The sequence below is a fragment of the Xiphophorus hellerii genome, chromosome 9 (assembly GCF_003331165.1).
Source record: "Xiphophorus hellerii strain 12219 chromosome 9, Xiphophorus_hellerii-4.1, whole genome shotgun sequence".
In the NCBI taxonomy this organism is placed as follows: Eukaryota; Metazoa; Chordata; class Actinopteri; order Cyprinodontiformes; family Poeciliidae; genus Xiphophorus; species Xiphophorus hellerii.
The window spans coordinates 3,239,312-3,261,690 of record NC_045680.1 but is presented as its reverse complement, the minus strand read 5'-3'; the positions used below and the strand labels follow the sequence as shown (position 1 = coordinate 3,261,690).

General features: G+C 37.3%; 1 protein-coding gene across 1 annotated transcript in view; it reads right to left on the bottom strand.

Moving 5' to 3' along the window:
- ror1 (receptor tyrosine kinase-like orphan receptor 1) overlaps positions 1 to 22,379 on the bottom strand; it is a 153,353-nt gene that overhangs the window by 39,379 nt on the left and 91,595 nt on the right. The window contains exons 2-4 of the mRNA XM_032572877.1: positions 12,169 to 12,228; positions 1,692 to 1,979; positions 1,432 to 1,465 (exon numbers count right to left, since the gene is read on the bottom strand). Coding sequence (XP_032428768.1) covers positions 1,432 to 1,465; positions 1,692 to 1,979; positions 12,169 to 12,228 — 382 coding nt within the window. The remainder of the gene's footprint in view (positions 1 to 1,431; positions 1,466 to 1,691; positions 1,980 to 12,168; positions 12,229 to 22,379) is intronic.

Sequence of the window (22,379 nt, the reverse complement as noted above, 5' to 3'; positions counted from 1 at the left end):
TTCCTTCGCCCCCCTCAGAATCAGGGAAGGGAGATCACACCAGACCTGTGCTGGAGACGTCCTACTGCCCTCCAGGAAAATGTGGGCTTGATTGTAAAATTGTGTTGCTCCTTCCTAAGGCCAAACGTTGTCTGGCGAACAAATTTCCTTTGGCAGTGCTTTTAGCTGTTGAGCCAGCTGGAGCACTCGGGTCATCTGGAATAATCTCTCTAGTTCTTGCAGAGTGTCTGTAGCTACTGGAGCAACTGCACTGATAATAACCCAGTTAAACAGTCACAATTCTACTTTCTTCATCATTTAAATCAGATTCATTTTACATTAGTCAGTTTTTCATCAAGCATGCTTGTTTTTAATATTACATCTGTCCTTTATCAAAATGTATGTTGTCTTTTGCCATTTTAATTTTTTAATTTCTATAGAATTTTTACTCTAAGGCTGTCATGTCCTGCAGGATTTTCTACCGCACAGTTTCCTTCCACTTAACTTTCAATTAATCTGTTTGAATAAAGGACATGGAACATCCAGTCTCTTCTTTTGGAGAGTGTCCATGACGTCTGGACAACTTTTAAGTCAGCAGTCTACCCAATAACAGTAAACGCCACAATGGCTACAGAATAAATTTTTTACATTACACATTATTTTATTGCTCTTACACAATATTCAAGGTTTCTGAGAAACTGAATTTGGACTTTAATTCGGTGCAAGCTATAATCATAAAGTTAACAGACGTAAATATTTGAATTATTTCTTTGTGTGTGTACTGAATATATGTATTTTTACATTATATTTTTAAATAGAGTTATATTCATTTGGTGTTTAACAATTTTAACCAACATCTAACCTTCAATTTATAATTATAACAAAATGTGCAATATATGGATCAAGATTCTTATTTTCATCTTTTAAAACGGAATTAGGGAAAAACCTGACAAACTGCCAATGTTTTCGGTACAAATGTTTTCAATCTTTTTAATGTAGTATATCTGGAGGACAATTTACATTTTCTTGCAAAGTTGTTAACCTTAGCAACTTTTCATTTTTTCTGCTGTGCCTTTATTTGTAAACCAGTGAATATAAAAGTTGAACATTGGGGGGGGAAAAAAACCTGTTAAAAACATATGATTAACAAAAGTAACAGAAAAATCAGAACATCACACAACTTTATAAAATATTTTGGTGGACCTTTGTTTTTTTTTTTTGTTTAATCAGTGATATTTGTATTGTTCATTTATGTGGTTTTTACTTTAGACACAGGCGAAACATTATTAAAAAAAATAATTATTTAAGAATCCACAATTAGTGTGAATCTCTTAGCAGGTTTAGGTCTATAATTTAAATAACTTTAAGTTATAAAAGTCTCAGATTCCCTGTAGTCTGCACTGCATGCTCTGGCAGATGGAAAGAAAAATGCGCAGAAGAAAAGCAACTTACGTTGGCCTTCCTGATAGAGGTGTAGGGAGTGGATCTGGAAAAGAAGACAAGGGGATTTTTATGACAGGATAAACAATATTGCTTCCAGATTTTCTCTATGCAAGCAGCCAACTAAGAGAGGAATCAGCTGGTTTAAGTGTTGCTGATGAGCTTGGAAAAGATGAGCAGAGGAAAAGCCTTGTCATTGTACCAAGATATATGTGTGGCAAAAGTTTTTTTTTTTGTAAATCACTCAACAAGATCACTTAAGATGTTCTTACCAAATTTGACAAACAGAACTCCTGTTGTGGAAACGGTACCATGCATGTTGGTTGCAACGCACTGGAAGTAGCCTGTGTCTGTGGTGTCCAGGTTGCGGATTCGCAGGCGTGATCCGTACGGCATGGACCGGTAGGAGACCCGCCTTGGCTCCTGCACCACTGGGGCGTCGTTTTTCAGCCAACGCACGACAGGTTGTGGGTTCCCGGAGACGCGGCAAATAAGCTCTGCTGTTTGACCCAGCGACGTTGTTATGTTGTTCATGGGAGCTTCAAGACGGATAAATGCCCCTAGAAGACAGACAGGATGAGTAGGATACCAAAATAACAGGATAAGAGGCAAAGTAGTAATATTTAGCAACATTACTGGCTTCAATTTCTATCTGTAGGTATAAAATAAAAGCAGAAGAGTTAGAAAATATATAAAACCTGTTTGAAAAATTGGTGGAAAACAAATGATTGATTTCAGTCCCAAGGCTGGTTTTGCACATCGTTCTGTGGTCACCTTAGCTGTGACACCTAATTTCACTTTTCATCGTGGCGGTAAGAGACGCTGAGGTTGTGAGTTACTTAAAGCTGAAGCTTATGAAAGAGAAGAACATAAATTATTGGAGAAGTTAAAGAACCCACAACATTTAGGTTTTGAGCCTGTTTTGAGTTGCTTTCAGAAGTGGCTAGGTTGTACACTAGCATTTTGCCAACTTTTCTTTTCTTTATGCTCTTTCAATAAATTCCACATCTTTATAGCACTCTTTCTAAAAACCCATTTAGAACAAGTTACAAAGCAAAAGTCAGGTTTGAATGAACAAGTTACAAGTGTTAAATACTTGTATTATATTTCACCATGTTATGTTACATAGCTCACAATTAGCTCAAGTAAGGACATGTTATTTCAGCATAACCGTGTCAAACTTAATGTGTAATTGAAGGAACTTGTTCACAGAAAAATAATTTAAAAAAATTCTCTTCTTACAAATTTGTCCTAATAATTAAAATCACAACAGGCAACTGGTTCTTTACAGGAGAATTGACCTGATTATTGCTCCATGATTTGCACATGATCTCTGCCTCTTTTCTGCTTTGCATCAGTAACAACAAATATTACAATGAAGACCAACAATTTAGGTCATTTGAATCTAATCTGGTTTTGTTTGGTTGCAGTTATCCTAGCATTGCTCCAGGCCCTGATGACACAAAGGTATCCCCCCCCAAAAATGTTGAAAAAACATCTGACTGTATCTGGGAGAAAATTACTCCCAGCATATTTCAATAAGTAAAGTATGTAATTTAAATGAGATAAAAGAAAAAAAAGTTTCCCTTTAATATCATGCATGATAATTATTTAACAAAGCGGGTCAACAGTGTTTTTGCAAAGGAGATGTTGTTTGTTCAATAATGATGTTTTAGGAATAGATTTTTGTTTGTCTGCAGCTTAAGAATTAAATGGGAATGCAAACTCTGGTTTACACTCATTTAGCATGTGCATGTAGTGTAATAACTTCACCCCTCTAACCATAAGCATAGCTGCTAAGTATTTAAAAATGTAAGTAAACCCTTAAATAAATGTTGTGGTTGCCATCTAACTGACATCGTACATTCCACACCATAAAGAAGACATTGGCCCAACCACAAGGCTAAAGGTGTTTATGTAACCCATTAAAACAAGTATGAGGTCCCCGCCAGAACCAATCTGGGCTTAAGCCAGGTTTTGTGGCAGTTTGCTGCATTTCTTGGGGCTTCTCTGATTACTTTGCCATTACGCAGCTTTTAGTACGAGGCAATATGGTGCCACAAAACTGTGAACACTTACAGAAGATAATGAAAGTTGCTATTCTGAAATTACTCTGGATATTCTAGCATTCTATCCGTCTTAAGCTGCTATCCCCGCGACCCGACCCCAGATAAGCGGAAGACAATGGATGGATATTCTAACATGTAGACAAATGGTGGCATCCAATTGGACATTCAAAAAACAACTAAAAACCCCTAAATCTGAATAGAATATGAATATGACAGTCAAGTACACTGGAGAAAACAGGACCAACTATGACGCATAGTAATTAACATCACCCTTTTGTTACACTATAATGTTTTCCAGAAATAGCCACAGCCTTATTCCACAACAAATCAAAACTCTCATTACAAATCCATGCAAAACAATGTCCGGTCCTTTAGATTAAAAATAAAAAAACAAAAAACCTCCACCATCCACTGGGGCAAAAACATTTGCCCCAGTGTGTTACGTAAAACCAGAAAAACATGTAGTTATTATTTATGAAAACTGATGTTGATTTCATTTGTGATTAACCTACATTATCCATGTCTTTGACACATCTGTTACTCAATCCTATATCAGGTATGGGCAGTGAGAGCATTCAATGTCCATGCAGCATATGCATGCTTGGCAATTAAAATATAAAAACCTACCAAATATTGCATCCAAGCAGTCCATTTTAATTGCACACAATGAAACTAGAATGACAATGTTTAATACCTAATAATCGATAAGATGCTGTTTGTTCTTAGTCTATTCAATAATATGCCAGATGACTGTAATTAATAGAGGTAAATGTGTAATTGCAATATTTCTGAATACTACAAAAACATATTCTTATTAACCCACATTTTAATCACTCTTGACTTTCTTTTCCATCAATGCACTTTCCCAACCATTTTATGTGAGCTGTTGCATTTTAGGTACTAAAAATACACATGTGGTGGGCATTGAAGACAGCTGGAGACCATGCAACTTTCCAGATATATTATTAGCATGCAGAGAAATATGATATCCGACCACAAATTGCATCCAAGCAGCCCTTAGCAATAGCGATTTTGCACACATTGAAACTACAGTGAAAATTGTGCAGCTATTACTGTAATTGACAATCCCCTTTTAATTTCCTAAAAGTTGTTTGGTATTCATAAACATTGCATTTGAATTTGGAAACCTTACCAAAACACCTGAAGAGAACTTCATTAAAATGTACCCCAATAGCTTTAAAAACTATTAGATAAAACTAAACTCAACTCTTAATGGCTGAACAGGAGAGATGATAATAGCAAGCAAATTTGCTCTGTGGGCACCAACTTATATTTTACGACCAGCTATATAAATTATACACCTATTTTAAGTGCCAAATCTACCAGAACCTAGAGTTTAACACTGATATATGGCATGCTATTTGAAAACAGGGAAAAATGCATGCAAGATTATCTCCACCATATCTTTCCTAAATGTGGTTAGGAAAAAAAGTGTCCTGGAAGGCCACCTAAGAGTTTAATGTGCTGGAAAACATTAGTCTTAATGTCATAAAAAAACTCCGGAAAGTTCCTTCAACCCCAAAACCCAAGCTTAGGTATGCAGAAATGCTTCTGGTTTCACAAACTGGCCAAGACAAACAGAGGAGAAGAAGCACATGGAGGGGAAATCTCAAATACTCGTCGGATGAACATGAGTGTTTGTGAATAGAAAGGTTGGCGAGGAAAATATACTGTGGAGGTTTGTTCGAACTTAAACAGGGCAAAGCAAAATATTGCACTTTTACATCTACATCACTAGTAGTGGTTGAAGAACCCTCTGTACCCACAAAACAAACAAAGGCCACCATAGTTTCCTGTCTTCAATAAAGTTCCCATTAGGGATGTGTTTACAGACAATGTCTTCTTTTATATTTTGTGCTCTCCTTGTTTTTCACCCAACACCAGCAATTTTCAGACTGGACTGCAATCTGGACTTAACAGCAAGTCAACCTGGACTAAGACCACACATTTCTTCAAACTCCATGAGTTCTACATTGTGAAAAATATGGACAGAACTGTGCAAGTAAACGTATGTATAAAATGGAATCAGTTTTCAGCAAGTTTTGTTTTTTAAGAAAAGGGACCGTTTCTTTATTAAGTTTTGAGGTAGTGCTAAGACACTTTCCACTGTGCATATTAAGGTGTATTTTACTGTTTGAACTATTTAAATAGATAGATATTTACGCATTTTTTGAGGCGATATCAAGTATTTGCAGATTTAAAGCCATCAGTGAATGTTTCTGACAATACAAACAGGAAGAGAAGGAATTTGTCATATTTTTGACTAATCCAAAGATGAGGAGGCAGATAAATAATTCAGATAAACTTTACAGAATAAAAAGGGTGAACAAATCATAATAGTAATGATTGATGACAGAGAGTGGGAGCTCAGAAAATCCCTCTCAGAAAGAAAATTCCCCTTCTTTTTTCTCTCAATCAAGTTTTCTTCTCCTACTTCTGAAGAATCATGGACCCTTCTATGAAAGGTCGACAAATATAGTCCGCTTTTGAACCGAATATTAACTAAATCTATACAAAATAACAATTACAACACAAAATAGTAATATATTAAATTATAATAATCCAAATAAGTCATAAAGAAATCCTGGTTAAATCCAAACAAATCCTCAACAGAGCTGAAGGGGCAACCACAGAAGGAAAAAACCCTGCAGGGGTTGTACCACCAAAGAGAGCTGAAGTGGCTGATGTGACCAAATCCTACAAATGACTACACGGTCAGAAATTAAGGGCACCAAGGAGTCGTTGATGACAGCAGCACTGGGGAAGACTTGCATTCTGTTAAGCCCAAGACTTGACAAATGTCTGACAATGTGTGGAGAACTCCACCAAAAACAGCAAACTTGTGTCAGTTCTCTCCCTTCTCACTTACTTTGTATCTGTCCTCCTTTGTCACTGTATTATATACGAACGTCTTCAATATTTGCAGATTTCAGTCTCTTCATTATAGAGGCCAAATCCTTCAGTATATCCAAATAAGACCATCTGGAAAACATGTCTTTCCTCCATTACCACTTGTAATATTGTGATTTATTTTCTGCTACAAAAAATGTTTATATCCTCCTTATGTTTTTACTTCAACTCCTCCTCAACTCTACTGAAAAACATTTTCAGACAGAAAAGTAACTAAATCTCAATTATTTGTGAAAAGGAGAGAGCATAATAGAAACGATAGTCTGCAGGAATCTAGACCGAGTTTCTGATGTGTTCTCTCAATGTAAAACCTGGGTGCTCTTTAAGATTTGATCTGACATTGCAAAATGAGAAGAAAAGAAAATTGGATCCAGAAGTTTATGCAGCTAATTTGTGACATTTCTTTTTTATCACAGCATGTTTATGCAGCCACTTTGCTAATTTGAACTTTGTTTGCTTTTTTAATTTGATTTGTCTTCTTTGATTATGTTACCATTTCAAATGCCTCAAAAGCTCATCTAAGATAAGCGGCCATGACTGCGTCATAGTTTTTTTAGGCTATTTTTTCTTGCACTAAATAACATAACATTGTTTTCCTCTAATCTTCTGTGTCGTGTGTACTGAATTTACTGCATTAGCAGACTCATGTCTTTAAAAGATAAAATTACCTCAGTGTGGAGTTAAACTATTAGTACTGATCAGTGCAAGAATAAGTAGCTGGCATGTGATTTGTTGCACAAGAGTAAGAGGTTTCATCTCCTGATGTGATATGTGTGTAATTTTAGTTATCTCAGCGGGAAAAAATGTGGAATTTAACAAAATTGTATAATTTTATTACATTTTACAGTATTTTTTTTAAAGGTATCTTCTGTAGTTTTGATTATTTACTAATATTGCTTGAATTGCTCTATTATTAAATAGAGCAATGAATATTGGTCTATTGCACACATGAATATTAAATATTCATGTGTGCAATTATGTGTGTAAAAACATAATATTATGTTGATTTCTCACATAATACAGAAATTTGTGTCTTTTTGTGTCTGTGTGAAGAGGACAGCCAATAATTTAAGGCAATTTTCTATATGGCTTCACAGTGGAGCAGTTGACTTGTAGCATGAAGGTTCTAGGTTCGAATCCCAGCCTGGGCTCTTTCTGCTTGGAGTTTGGAGTGAGTTAATGGTGATGTAAGTGTGAGTTCATAAGCCTTGTCTCCATTGTCAAGTCTCAGTCCAGCTGGTTAATGTGTGGTTTGGTTCTGGCCAAGTTGGGGTGTGTCTCCACTGGAAGTGTGTTCCTCACTTCGTGGACGTGAGCAACGCGGGCTGTAAGTGTGTAAGAACTGTGATTGAATCTCCAATGATGTCATTTTTTTGTGTGTACCCTTGGGTGTTCAGTTTCTCCAAAATTTCTCTGTATATTTGTTTGTTGTGGGTTGAAGCTGACTTGACGCTGCACCTTCCACAAATACCACCTTGCTTATCAAGTGATGTAAATCCACGGGTCAGACAGCGAATGCAGTCTGCTGCCAATCAAATCACTTGCTCGCAATACCTGGTTTGACCCAACTTGTACCACCCTTGAGGTAATCCCACAAAAATGGGAATTACCTGGAAGAGCTGACTGGTAAAGAACCAGTTAATACTATACCAATGGAGAAGGGGCAATAGAAAACCAAAGAAAAAGTATTGTGTTGTGTCTAAAATTGAGCTAAAGTGCAATTCCGATCAAACAAGTTCCAACAAGTCATCTGCTGCACCGTAGTCATACTTTACGGAAACAACATCACCATGTATAGCAGTAAAACTACACATGGATGGGTGCAGATAAAGGTCAGCTGTAACGGGTGTCGCATTCATCTTGATGAGGGTATATGACTGTTCAACTGTGCAAGCTTACTCCTGGGTCTCTGTGATCCAAGTGCCAAACCATCAACAAAAAGGCATGGAGGTCTGCAGAGAATCTGTGCTTACATGTACAGTCAACATTTAGAGGACTGAATCCTGCCCACTCGTTGGTTAACCTAGTATTGCATCTGAACACACACATTTTGCTAGAAGGCAGGGGGAGAGGAGGGTCAGAACAGTGACTCACTTTAATAGTGTTTCATTAGTTGGGTTGATGGAAAAGAAAATGATTTTTGGAGTGGTATGTCTACATACTCCATTAGGTGTTATAACTATTGACAATAAAGCAAGATGAGATTGAAAAAGGAGAGAAAAGAGGGGTGTAGAGGAGGAACATGTGTCTGTGTAACTAAGCCTCTGTATGTAACTGTCTTGTGGTAAGTGTTGTGGTATTTGGCACAGGGGGCATGTTGAAACTTAAACCCTCGCTGAGGATTGTCTTTTAATGTGGCGGGCGGCTAAAATGTTACCCTGTCATCGGTACACATTTTCCCCTTGCTGTACTTTGGTGCAATCAAACGCTCACGTGCGGACACATAACTGTAAACACAACCAGCGAGATAGAGACCTTTACATGATCAGAGCAACCTCTTCGTTTCACCACTGAAACTGTATTCTACAAGCAAACGGGTCTGTTCATAATACCACACATACAGAAAAGCTGAGCAAGGGATCCTTTCAGGAAGACTCAGAAACCTAAGAGTCTCCACGGCTCACTAAACATTCTCAGCCGATATGAAATCTGAACTGTAGCACTGTGCCAGGCGTAAGGGGTCCCAGAACTGGCCCTTCCAACTATAAATTATGACCAAAAATACTTGTTTCCGGATAGGTTTGTTGGTGGATAAAAAAATGTAAATATTTAAGTTGCATAAAATGTGAGAGTAAGGAGCACTTCTAAGAATTTTTTTCATTCATGCTTGAATGATAAACAAGCCCTGGTCACTAGGTGGCACTACTGCTAAAACTAATCAACAGGCTGCCTGTTCAGCCCAGCAGAAGAAGTAGCCTACAGTCAAGCACACCAGTGTGTAGGACTGATGGAGTATGAGAAACAGAGAAGTTTATGGGAGTGAAAAGCAAAATGGCAGAGGTGTGAGGGGCAAGTAAAGGTATCCAGCATTAAATGGCCAGAAAATATGACACAGTCTTCATAGGTCTTGGGTTTACTGTGAATCAAAAATGTTATGCACTTTTCATCTCTTCCTGTAATCTAAATACAATATTGTTGCAAATTTTGAACATTTTTATCTTTTTTAAGAAATTTTTTTTTTAGAAAGAATAAGATGATGAACCATGCAAGTAACCAATGTTTAGAGCTTAAAGCAAGTTTGGAATGTTTGTGTTTAGTCTAAAAATGCACATCAGAGTGAGTCATCTGTACTTTCTCTATTTTGAGGATCACACATACTGATTCATACTACACACATACTGCAAGTAGTCTTGCTAAATGTTACAAATTGAAATTGGAAATTGTATGAAAACTAAAATGAGCTGCAACAAGTTAAAACTTTGCATTGAAAGTCCTTTTATATTGGTCTAATGTAACATTTAAACCTTCCAAGAAACTATAATTTGCTGTCTTATGTTAACAGAAAAAAATCATTAGAAATACAGTATATTTGTGTGTAATGAATCAATGTCTGACTAGTATTACTTTTACTAAATTAAATAAATTTAATTTAGCACACACCGACATCACAACGCTATCTGATTGTTGTGCCTTGCTGGTAAAACACAACTTTATTTGCCTGCAGACAAACCAAAAACTACAATCACCACTTCATTAGAGTAGAAACAGATGTTGATGCTAAGCTCAAAATGCTGACGCACTGTTTTACAGGTTTAAATGTTTTATGCTGTGGAAAAATGGAGCAGGCTTTGTGATTTGTTTGGATCTTCTCCTGGTTGTATTTATGATGTTCTAAACATCCCTGATTGCTCTCAGTAATCATTATCTTCGCTGAACTGCTCAATCATATCCAGAAACTACCGTTTGCCTTTATGCCTGTCCGCTTGAAAATGGCTTTTTTTGTGTACGCGTCGTGGGAAGGATGTTGTGGGAGTGTTGGCTTTGCAAGAGTTGAATTAAACTAAACCAGACAAAGAGCAAAAAATAAAAAAATAAAGGTCACATCCATCAAAGTTTCATACTCCGGGTCTTCCACGGCTGCGTTTCTTCGTGGGAATTTAGGCGGATCGTAGTAGTTCAAGGAGAAACCAAAGGGAGGAGCAGATTGTGACTGATTACATTGTGCAGCAGTTTAGTGAAAATATCCAGAAAACGTTGTGGATTTGGCTCAGTAAGCGCTTCAGCTCTGACAGGAGAACAACAGCTGCTTCCTCTGATGGGAAGTGCTGAAAAAAGCCTGACAAGCTGCAGGAGACATGACAATTTATTTTCATCGCACAAAAATTTTTTTGCTTGGAATGTTATTGATCTCAGAGAAATGAGTCTGATAGACAGTTCATCTGTCCAGATATCTTCACCAGTTCTGAGCTAGATGAAAGGCATATTTCAGAGATTCACACAGGTTCATTAGAAATTTTGAGATTTCTCCAGCTTCATCCTCGTCATCAAGTAGCATTCATCTGCAGGGGCATTTTTGCTTGGCAGAAAAATTTGATTTGTGGATGACAACCGGCTGATCATGACTCGAGGTGGTCTACCGTACAATTATTGCCCTCATCAGAGTAGATGAGGGCAATAGATGAGGTTTGCCCTCATCAGAGTAGATGAGGGCAATAGATAGTAGATGAGCATGCTAAATTCTTTTTTGTCCAATAAATGAGCCTGGCTAAATCTCAAACTCCAGAAAATCCATTGCACAAACCTTTAAAAATGGCAACACCACAAGTTCAACTGAATTCTGATTAGGACAAAAAGATTTTTTACTTCCACAATTTGATGATCTAACTACAAGTAGGCCAAGGCAACCCTAACATCTTACAACTCTTCCCTGCCTTGTTCTTTTAGCAAAGTGAGCTAAAAGACCACAACAGGACACCACACCAGGACAAAGCCTGCTTAATTGACATTTACTGACACAAGAAAATGAAATGAAACAAAGTAGACACAAACTAAACAAATCCAGAAGCCTGATAATGATTATTTTACTTGATTCAGGATTGCAGAATAAGGGTTGCATCTCCAGCATGCAAGATATCGGCCTTCAAAGATTGTTTGTGGACACTGCTTGGTCAGATCAAAGCTTATTCATGAGTTAAAATCGCCCAGTCAAAGTCCAGACCTTAATCAAACTGAATCTGTGAGAAAACCTCAAAATTGCTGTTCACAGACTCTTCCCATATAAACTAACCGGGACTGAACAAACCAGAATGAGCAAGAATTCAGTCTCAAGATGTGCAAAGTAGATAGAAACATAACCCAAATGTTTTGAGACTGCAAGTGAAGTGGAAGGCATTTCTACAAAGGATTAATGCAGGTAGATAAACACAAATGTAGGTTGACAAAAAAGTCTAAGGTTGTAAACAGCTCATTCCCAGATAATTAAGCATAGAGTACCAAAATAATAATAAAAAAAGTGTAATGAAAATGCACAAAAACATAACCAGGTTTTCTATGTTTGATAATAACATCCACATAATACAGTTATAAAAGTTTTTCAGTGAAAATTTGAACAATGCCTCATTTGTAGCTGTAGACAAACGAGCTTTTCCATCAATTATCCTGTGCAGCAGGACACAGTGGGACAATAAACAGGCTCTGAAGCCCTCAGTGAATATTATCTTAAAAGTTTGATTAGAGCTCACATCATCAACATGTGACTCTTAAAAATGTGTTCACATTAGTATAAAAGATTATTATTATTATTTTTTACCTTCTGTGGCGTTCCACGAGGTGGCAGCAAGTACACTGAGGTCCTGGGGAAGCTCTGATCCTGAAGACAGAAGAAGTAAAAAAAAAATAGTCTGAATGATTGCCAGATGAAACAGTAAAAAGTGAATTTTATTTGATGTGTTGTTGCAGAAACATGAAAAATACTCCATAAATACATGTGGTGATGGTGTAGGTTTGCTGATGCAGATCAAAGGACTGATTGTACAACAGGGAGCCTATCAGCAGGCCATTTGGGCCTAATGCTCCTTTATTACCAACTGACGACAGAGCTATGCTTTTCATTACAGGAGGCTGAAAATGGGCTTCAGTGTGTGATGCTGCAGGTCATGGGTGATTCCCTGCAAATTAAAAAGCCAACCATGAAAAGAAACAACAGCCTGCACTACAAATGATTCTCAGAGTTAACATAAAACACACAGGTGACATCCCATTGTGTTTGTATGCATCGCTGTGTGCAATGAATAACACACACACCATCTCAGTGACAAACATATGCAGAAAATGTAGGCTTGTGCAATGACGAAGAAAAAAATAAAAATTATTCTGAAGACATAATCTCTACGAATAAATATTTCTGCATTTGTTCCACAAATGAAAACAGAGATGGATAGAGAAATTAGCTTTTGAACATAATCAGTCAATTTTCAATTTGATTCATGACTGGTCAGTTAGTGACCCAAAAATCTATCTAACCCATCAGAAATTAGATCACGGTGACAGCTTAAAACTCTTTTGTGAGCAGGTTTTTACTGTGGGAAGAAAACTGGGCATTTTTAATGAGGTCAGAGGTAGCACAGAAATGTTTGAAGATATTTAGCAGATACATTTTTTCAGTACATGTGGCACTGTACTGTTCATTGAGGCTGCGAGAGAGTGAGAGAAAGCAAAACTAACAGGATATCACATAAATGCTGAAGTGACTCCAGTAAAATTACTCTTTTGTTTTAGCTTAGATTTGGAAATGTTGACACCTAAACCAGAGTTAAGATAATGATTTACCAAATCTAACTGACACAGTCTATCAAATCAGATGGTGTAAAATGTGAATTTATTTTGTTTTAGTTTAAAAATAGTAAAAGCCTATTTTATGGTGACTCCCACAGCGCCTAATATATATTACAGATGCCTGCTTACAACTGAAAAACTAGTAAAAAAAAATGAATGGCATTCTTATATGTTCTTTTCACTTTACTGTTCTTAACCAGAAATTGTTATTGTAAAAATAACAAATATACTTTAAAATGTGAAATAAATCTTACATGTGCTGCCATGTAAGATGGTAGCACATGGTGAAAATCAATGTTCCTCAGGGACAAACAGAGAGCCCAACTAATTAGGTGATAATATGTTGGATCACACGTTCTGTCTCAGGGTGGGAACAACTTTGCGGTGGTCCTTGGTGTTAACAAGCTATGCTTCAGGCCTCTACACCTGTCACCATGGACGTCCGACGTCCTGACAACTGGATAACAAGCTGCAGATTCAGTTATGGTAAGCGCTATGGTTCCTGATATCCACAGCACTAAAGGGAGCAAACTTAACAACACTGGAGCTCAATAAACTCTATTCCATAGCGTTCATTTATTATCAAATGATGCTGCAGGTTTTTCACTAAGTGTACTGTTGTGTGGGAATAAAAGTGAAATATTGGTTGTTTCCTTAACATGGTTGGTTCCTTAACATGATGTGGTATCAAAGGAAGTTTTGGCCTCAAAGTGAGTCTAATTTTCCTTTTTTTGTCCAGACAGACTTTCAGAAGCCTCAAGCTTCTAAGTTAACAAAAGACAGAGGAGAAAAGGCGTTGCAGCTCACTGGGTTCAGCAAGGCAGAACAAGTCGAGCGCAACAGCAATATGAGAGCTCAGCAGTTAGAGCTGGTGATGGGAAAAGCGGGAACAGAGGGACTGAAGGAAGTACTGACTGTTGTGTTAATAAAGGCAATAGAGTAATAATATAGTGGAGGCAATTTGGGAAATTTTCTTTGGAATCATAGACACAGATGACAAAAAATACTCAGATGAAAAGAGACCTTTTTTTTCCATGGTTGTAAATTTTTTTTCTCTTTTTTTATTTGGGTAACTTTTAACTGAGTTTCTACATCCTTCACCCACCTCACTGTCCCCCATATGTTTCGATAGTGTGATGAGATGTAAACAAATACAAATAATATACAACTTTATCCAACTGACTGTGAAGTAAATTTAACTGACTGTAAGAATATACTGTATGTTTAACAGTGAAACAGAATTTCACTCCTGTGCCTGATTTGTGCCAGGAACAGCACCTGTAAACAAGAATACTTCGATTTCTGAATGGACGGACAGAAAGATGGATAGACAATGGGATAAGTAATTTAAGTCTGATATATTTTTCATTCAGGCTTTAAAAATGCAATAAAATTTTTATTAATCAAAATGATCCCCAAATGTCACGCCTCAGCTCTTGAAAATATTTGGTTAAGCTTCTCATTACACATTACACAAGTATGAGAAAGAGGAAGTGAGGTTTCATTTAATTTGTTTATATCAACTTTATATCTTAAGTTTCCACTTCAGTGACTTAAAAGTAATGGAATGTGAACAACTAAGCTTTTAAAAATATTTCTGTTAGATTTTGCTTTGGAAGTGAAAAAAGATCTCACCTAATTTGGAAAGTTTTTATTTTATTTTATTTGCAGCTGTTTGCCACCGCTAGTGTGAAAGGGATTAAAATTGCAATTGGATTTAAGACATTCAAAGTTCACAGAAAGTGAAATGGGAGCAGCCTTTCATCCTCATCCAGCTGTATTTGGCTTCTGAAGATAAAAATCAGGCAGCGACACAAGCTTAAGAACCATAAACCTATCAGATTTTAGTGCGACTTTGCTGTGACAGCAACATATGGGAATCAGAGCTGAGCTCGGGAATGAGGAAAAGGAATTGAGCAAAGAGCCTAAGGAGCACAAAGGAATGAGAAACAAGAGCAGCTTCGAAGGGCAAAGCTTAACCAGAAATCAGAAATGTTCAATTTGAACTGTTATGCATATTGTAACAACTAATATGCTGTTATATGGTCTGGGGGCTGTGTTTGGAGCCAGGGTGGTTGGTGTGGTGAGGAAGACTGATGTATGAGCGCTCCCGCTCTGTTATTAAGGCCTCTCCCAAAGACTTCTTCCATCCCAGTTAGACAGAACTTTGACCTAACTGAGAGGTTATCTGGAATGAGGGCAAACCCAACATTTTTACAGTGCAATATTTCTGCCTTAAAGAGATGAAAGGGACAAATGCACAGAAAATTAGGGATGATAGTTAATTCTGCCTCCCATTTATCTTCATCAGCCCTCTCTCTCATCTAATCTTATAAAATGAGATGTTTCTACTTGAGAAATGGTTATTTTCCCATATATCAACCAGGTCATCTAAAGTGCTCCTCATATTTATGTAAAGGAAACCGTTGAGAATTTAAATGTTGACTAATGTCTCCGAAGCAGTCCATTCATAAATAATACAGAGACTAGATCAAACCCACAATTCCTCCGGTCCAAGATATAAAACCAGAGCTATTGCACTTTAATGAACTATTGGCAGAATAAGGTTTAAGATGAGGAAACTTAGTGGAAAACTTCAATCATGGTGAACTAAAACAGATTAATGTTATTGAATATGCCATAATTAGGAGATTCATAGAAAAACCTCCTCCTAAAAATAGAGGACTGGAAATACTTGGAAAGTATGAGTTAAAGTAGAAAAACAGCAACAAGGAAACTTCTAGATAAACTCTCAGAGAAGACCTTTTTTTTTTCAGTGACCTCTTTTTACAGTGCAGGTTTATATTGGCTGAACCGAGTATAAATCATCATCATGTGGAATGAAAATAGTCAAAAAGGAGAGTCACACATGGATGTCTTGGAGCCTAAAGTTAGACAAAGAACAGTAAGACAATCAGATGGAAAAAATATCTGTGAAGACACAGGTCAGTAGAAATGTTTTCTGATGGTATTTTAACTATTTTTTCAGCAAAACAACATGCAACAGTTACACAGAATGATCTCAATAAGACTTATAGGTAGTGCTCCTTTGGTTAGTCCACAACGACTGTCCATCTTTTTCATGATTGGAGAAAATTTTAAACAGTTAGATTTGTTTCGTTTATGAGAAGTACAAAGAGTATTAGGCTTAGCTCCGTCAGCTGAAGGAAATTGACCAATCCCAAGAAATCTGATTGAAAACATATGAAATTATAGATACAAGCAAAATGGAAACTTTTTGTGGCCTCAAAACCAAATCTTTTTAAAGCCTGGGTATAACTGACCCATGCCAATTGTTTGCAGAGCCAGATAAGATCGGTAAATAAGATCGTTTTCACATGTTCACATTGGGTGCCTGTGATCACCCAATGAAATCTGGGCTGATTGATCTGAGAACTCCCAAAAGAAAATTAGCTGTTGAAGCGCTACTATATGCACAACCGTGTTAAAGGATACCTTCTTAATTCAGAGGACTTCAGATAAAGAATGTTGCAATAAACATTTGGTAAGCAGAAAGGCCTCCTTTTATTGAGTGTTACACAAACATTTCAAAACTACTTGCAAAGACAAAATATTACCAAATCCAGAGCCATAACAGAAAAAAACTCAGGTCCAGGTTATAATACAAAAACAATCCTTTAAGTACAAACAGAAAGACAGTGGAGCAAGAAACGCTCTATAGGTGTGCACGCTTCCATAGCTGCACCTGCAGGTTTGTGTGCAGGTATTTGTTCCCAGGGCCAATCGAAGCAGAAACAGAGACAAAACCGAGCCCAGTTCAGAACTGTTCACCTGAGGACATCATGGACCACAGAACACAGGAACCAACACAAACACCCTTACACACTCACCCCTGCATCTATCCTGCTCTGTAACCTTATAAGACCACAGATGGAGAGGTGAGTGTGAGTCCAGGGGGAGGAGGTGAGGGGAGATAATAGCAGGCTGTGTGACAAGGCACTTTCTGGATCAGAACATCTAAAGAAGACATGACAGAAAGAAAGAGCTCAGACTGGAATACAATGCTCTGTTACAACCATCTGTCAGAACTACGCTACATTTTCTTTAAAAAAAACTATTATAAAAGGTCAGATAACAGTATATGTCCATCAGTTATCCAGGAAATCCTTGAAATTCATGCTTTGTTACACCTAAGACATTATGTTGTTAACTGATACACACGCACACACAAAAGATGGAAATGGAATGCAATCCATGGTGATGTGTTGTTGGACTGCTGCACGGCTACCTTAGAGAAATCCGACACATCGTGAAGAAGCTGAAAGTGACACACATCAACAAGTGCTGAGAAGACCTCCTTTAAACAGCATAAGGGCCATGGTGACAACTGTCACCACCCGCCATTCCTCAGCGCTTCCTGAAGAAAGCCGAGTAACAACGAGCAACGCAACACTCGAGAAACACTGACCCCTCACGACCTTCTGAGACCTCTGACCTCCAAAAGAGGTGCAAAGATGAACAGATTTACAGCACAGGCTTTTATGGGATCATTAATGTATCTAGAGGCTTAATCAAAATGTTAAACATCATATCATGGTTTCAATTAGCACTCAGCACAGTGACAAAATATGTTTATGAGAACTTTTATATATCCTGATGAGGCCCACCAAGACAGAAGAGATCATTGTGATTGCTAATGTTTATAAATTAAATATTAATGCTAGCAAGTGGCATAGCCAGCTATAAAAACCAATAATAAATGTCAATACACAAAAATTTGCTATGCTGTAAAATGTTCACAATGTAAATCTTTTGAACAAATTCAAAACATTAGCTTAGCATTAGCTTAGCTTTCTTTCTTTGTAACTTCCCTTAAACTGGATTTCTCAGAGTAGCCAATCTTGTTGCCATTATCCTTATCATGGTGACTTTGTCGGTCTTTTATCTTCCGGCAATTAATCTAGGAAAAAAAAATCCTTCATGTATTTTGAAAATTTTTTCATCTAAAACTATACTACAGTATATTTATTAATATTAATGCCATGCAAAAGAAGAGAAGCTATGGGACTCTGAATATTGTAGTATTTTGTCAACAGGGTGGAACAAGTTTTAACAGAATTGCTGTGGATGCTTCTTTAAATAGAAAACAATAAGGACATTATTTGATGGACAGCTGATGCATCTCTGTTGAGCAATGCTGTTTACTTGAATTGGACCTGGGAATCATGATACCACTTGGTATTTCTATTATGCGAGAAGACTAAAACAAACCCTCAAAAAAAGACATTTTAATGAAGGGATTCCCATTTTAATTTAATCTGGACTAGACAACCACCATCCCTTCTTAACATTGTCACAAGGAGGAAAGAGGAAGATATAAACATGTTGAGACTTGACTCTAACTGCATCTAAACTAAAGAACAAGTCCAGATCTATCTTTTCACACACTTTTAACAATTAATCGGTTTTATGCTGGTTTCATTTGATGTGATGCTCTGTTCTTATAAATTTTAAGAACAGCCTTAAAATTTAAATAATAGATGAAATTATACATCTCATCTATAATTTTAAATGAAATGTTGGATTTACCCTATCTTGTCATATAGCAACTTTATACTGGTAATTCTTTGCTACATGGAGACACATTACCACAACAAGTATGGAATTTGTATTTAGACCTATACTGAATGTAGGAGCATGGCGGTAAAACTTGATCTAGCATTTGTTTCCTGGTGCAGAAGCCTCTACTGCTCCTGTGAGGCTCTGCAGTGGAGGCCACGCTGATCTAAAATGGACCTGGTTAGTCCATTTTTGGGTGAGGTTCCCCTTGGCTCCAGTTACCAGTGGTGTAAGCAGACTGTTGAGGAATGTGCAACAGCATGTTGCCACCTACTGTGCATCTCATCTGTTTTCACCTGACAAGGCCTGGTAGGAGATGTGTGAGCCCAACCGCTCATGTCTTTGTATTAACCAATTTGCTTCCAAAGCTGACACATCGGGCCTTGAGAGCCTGATGTAATTTCCAGCGGCAGTAGTTTTTCCTGTCCATGCATCATGAAGAGAGTCATCACACCTGTATGTTTGAAGAACATTACTTCCTAAGCTGGGACTAGAAGTATGTTGGAGATTTTGTTTTCCCCCTGGGTTGAGATGTCTGTCACAGGTCATGAGTGTCAAGGAAGATTTAAGACCTGAAGCCAAAGTCAGTCAGACTGTCTGAGTGCAGGACGGGGATATAGACATCTTTCTTGACGTTTTGTGCATGACTTTTCTGTAAATTAGGTATCGTGTAAGAACAGACTGAATGGTGTGAATAGGAAACATGCCATGTTAAATCCCTGCCTGCGCATGTGTGAATGCTCTGGGAAACCAAACCAACAACATAGACAACAACAGGATTCCCTGAAGTTGAAATCTTGAAAAGATTTCGACAACTGACATGTCTAAGATGGCATAGACAATGCTGCTAGATTAACAAAAAAGCTTGGATGACAAGGATGTCAAAAGTGAAGTAAAGAGTGTGTTACTTTTATTTTGGCTAATTATAGCTTACAGACAATGAAAACCCCAAATCCTTTTTTTTTATGTATTTATTTTTTTATATCGATTGCATGAAATCTCATATCTCATCTTCCTCTTATTAATATTCCATAGATTCTTAGTGGGGTCAAGTGATATTTCTGTCCAATCAAACTGTGTTCCCATGGCCACTGAAGCAGGTATTTGTGCTTTTGCCAGTGTGGACAGCTGCCAGGTTCTGCTGGAAAATAAAATCAGAATCTTCTTAAAATGTTTGAGTAGAGGGAAGTATGAATTGCTATAACATTTCCAAGTAGACAGCTGAAATTAGATTTGATAAAATACAGTGCCATCTACTAGAAGTAGAAGGTGCAAACTTCACAAATTACATACAGTAGCTTAAATTCTGTACCTCTCCACTTCTTCAAAATATGTGATGTTCACCTTGATGTTCAAATTAAACGTGAAAGTTGCTTCCATCTGAAAGTAGGACTTTGAATTCACTGGCAGGAGTCCAGTGTTTTTCTCCTTAGCCCAGGTAATTTGGCTGATATCTCCGGTTAAGCATTGGCTTAATGAGGCATGAGAAAGTTACAGCTCATGATCTAAATAAATCAATGCATGTCAAGAACCTGGTGAGGACCTCCCCCAAATGCTGGAATAGGCTTTGCCTCAAAGTTTTCCTACAAACTGTGTTTATTCCAGTCGATCATGAAATATTTCTGACAACATTGTTTTTCTTCCACTTAACTTTCCCTTATCTGGCCTGGACAAAGCAGTCTGTAGGCAACCAGCTTCTTTGGCAGTGAACTTTTGTGGCACTGCTGGACAAACATCAAATCAGTAACCTTTCCTGGGATTGGATCTTACAAAAAGGGCAACATTTCTATGTTAATTTTTTTTTTAGGTGAACAGGTGTTGCAAACTAGTAAAATTTAAATGTTGAGTTGCTATTCGCTGTGAGTGCCTTAATCAACAAAGTGAGCATAAACATTAAAAATATATCAATTTGTGTGTAATAAGTTTAAAACATAATGAGTTTGAATTTTTAACTGAATTAGTGAAAATAAAGCCTTTTCAATCATTCTCCTGTTTCTTAAGATATTATCTTAAGTTAAATTGCAGATAATTTAATAATATCGTGCAGGTCTAGATGTTGTTATTTTAAGAAGAAATAAAGTGAAATGGAAGATTCTCCCATGTGGTAAATATAGATTTTACACACAGAGCCACAACTCATAGTTGTTTGGGAGTGGTGCCATAAACATGGAAGGAAATTGTGCCTTAAAAAGTATTTTGGACACAGATTAAAGAAAAAGAGACATTATGGTTTGTTTTGGCAAGCAGTTTAAGCTGACATTAGTCATTCTTAGAATAACTGAAACTCTTAGCAATTAGTGGGCTGAAGTGCTACACTGAGGCCAAACAACAGACAAAATTCTGAATAAAGAAGACCTAATTTGACATTTTATTACAATGCGTCATTATACAGAAAATTTAACTAATGTGGCTGGTTAATTCTTTCATTAACAATCATTGTAAAATTCACAAATTTGTTCAATAAACAAAAGTGGACTCAGTGTGAAGGCTTCAAGCTGCATTAATAAAATCTGGATAATTCTCAGATGCTTCTGGGAAACTGGGTGTGAGACATCACGTCTCCATCGAGTCATAGCTGAGTCAGCTCCCAGTGCCTGAAGTTAAAGGATAGTTTCCGTCACAAGGAATCCTCCAGGACTCCAGACAAGCAGGGGATTAAGATAGGGATGCAGTGAGAAATTGATTTGTATGAAAACAACAGATTTACAAAAGAATACATCTGCAGAGACAGACACAGTAGGTTCAAAATGCATGAAAAATTCAAAGAATGCAACAACAAAAAAATCGAATCAATAAATGCATGCCATGTCATTTTGGTTCCTTGATTTTTCCGCCAGGCATTGGTCTCTGTAGCGGTTTTGAAAAAGCTGTACAGTGCGCATCTGGCAAACAGAGAACATCTGAACGTTTGCAGCACAGGCTTACTTGTCAATCACACAGACTTCTCTGCAGGAAACGTCTCCTTGTCACAGGTCAAGAAAATAAGCATCGGCATTCCTTGACATGTTTGGACTAAGAAGCGGGCAGGTAATGAGGAAGACAGGAGGTTGGAGAAGAAAGGGAGACTCAAAGAGGGCTGAAAATCAGGCAGAGTGACAAATCCACAGAGTCGGCATCCAAAAGGCTTTCCACTATTCAGGAAAAAGTTTGAAGAGCCAGCAATTTGCACTGTGGGAATTCAGGATGAGATACCACAACAAGTAAGAAAATAACCATGTGAACTAAACAACTGGAAGCAGAATAAATGTACATGCTGCGCTTATGCACGTACTGCAATATCAAACAAAATATGAACCTAGAGATGATTCATTTACCTCTTATTGGTTAACGTTGCCATATTCCACAATTACCATTTTAAAAGAAAATTACCAATAAACCATTTTCATTTCTTGCTCTATTAAAAAGGATTAGGATTCAATCTGTCCAACAGATGAAAGCAGAAAAAGGCAATAAATGTCAAACAAGGTTCAGAAAGAAAAAGAAAGCTTGCAAGTTATGAGCAAACTCAAACTTTCTGATGTGTAGATTTTCTTTTGCATACCAATAGCGTTGGAAAAATGAAGGACTACAGCAGAGGCGAAGACACCTGGCTGGATCTGCTTAGTT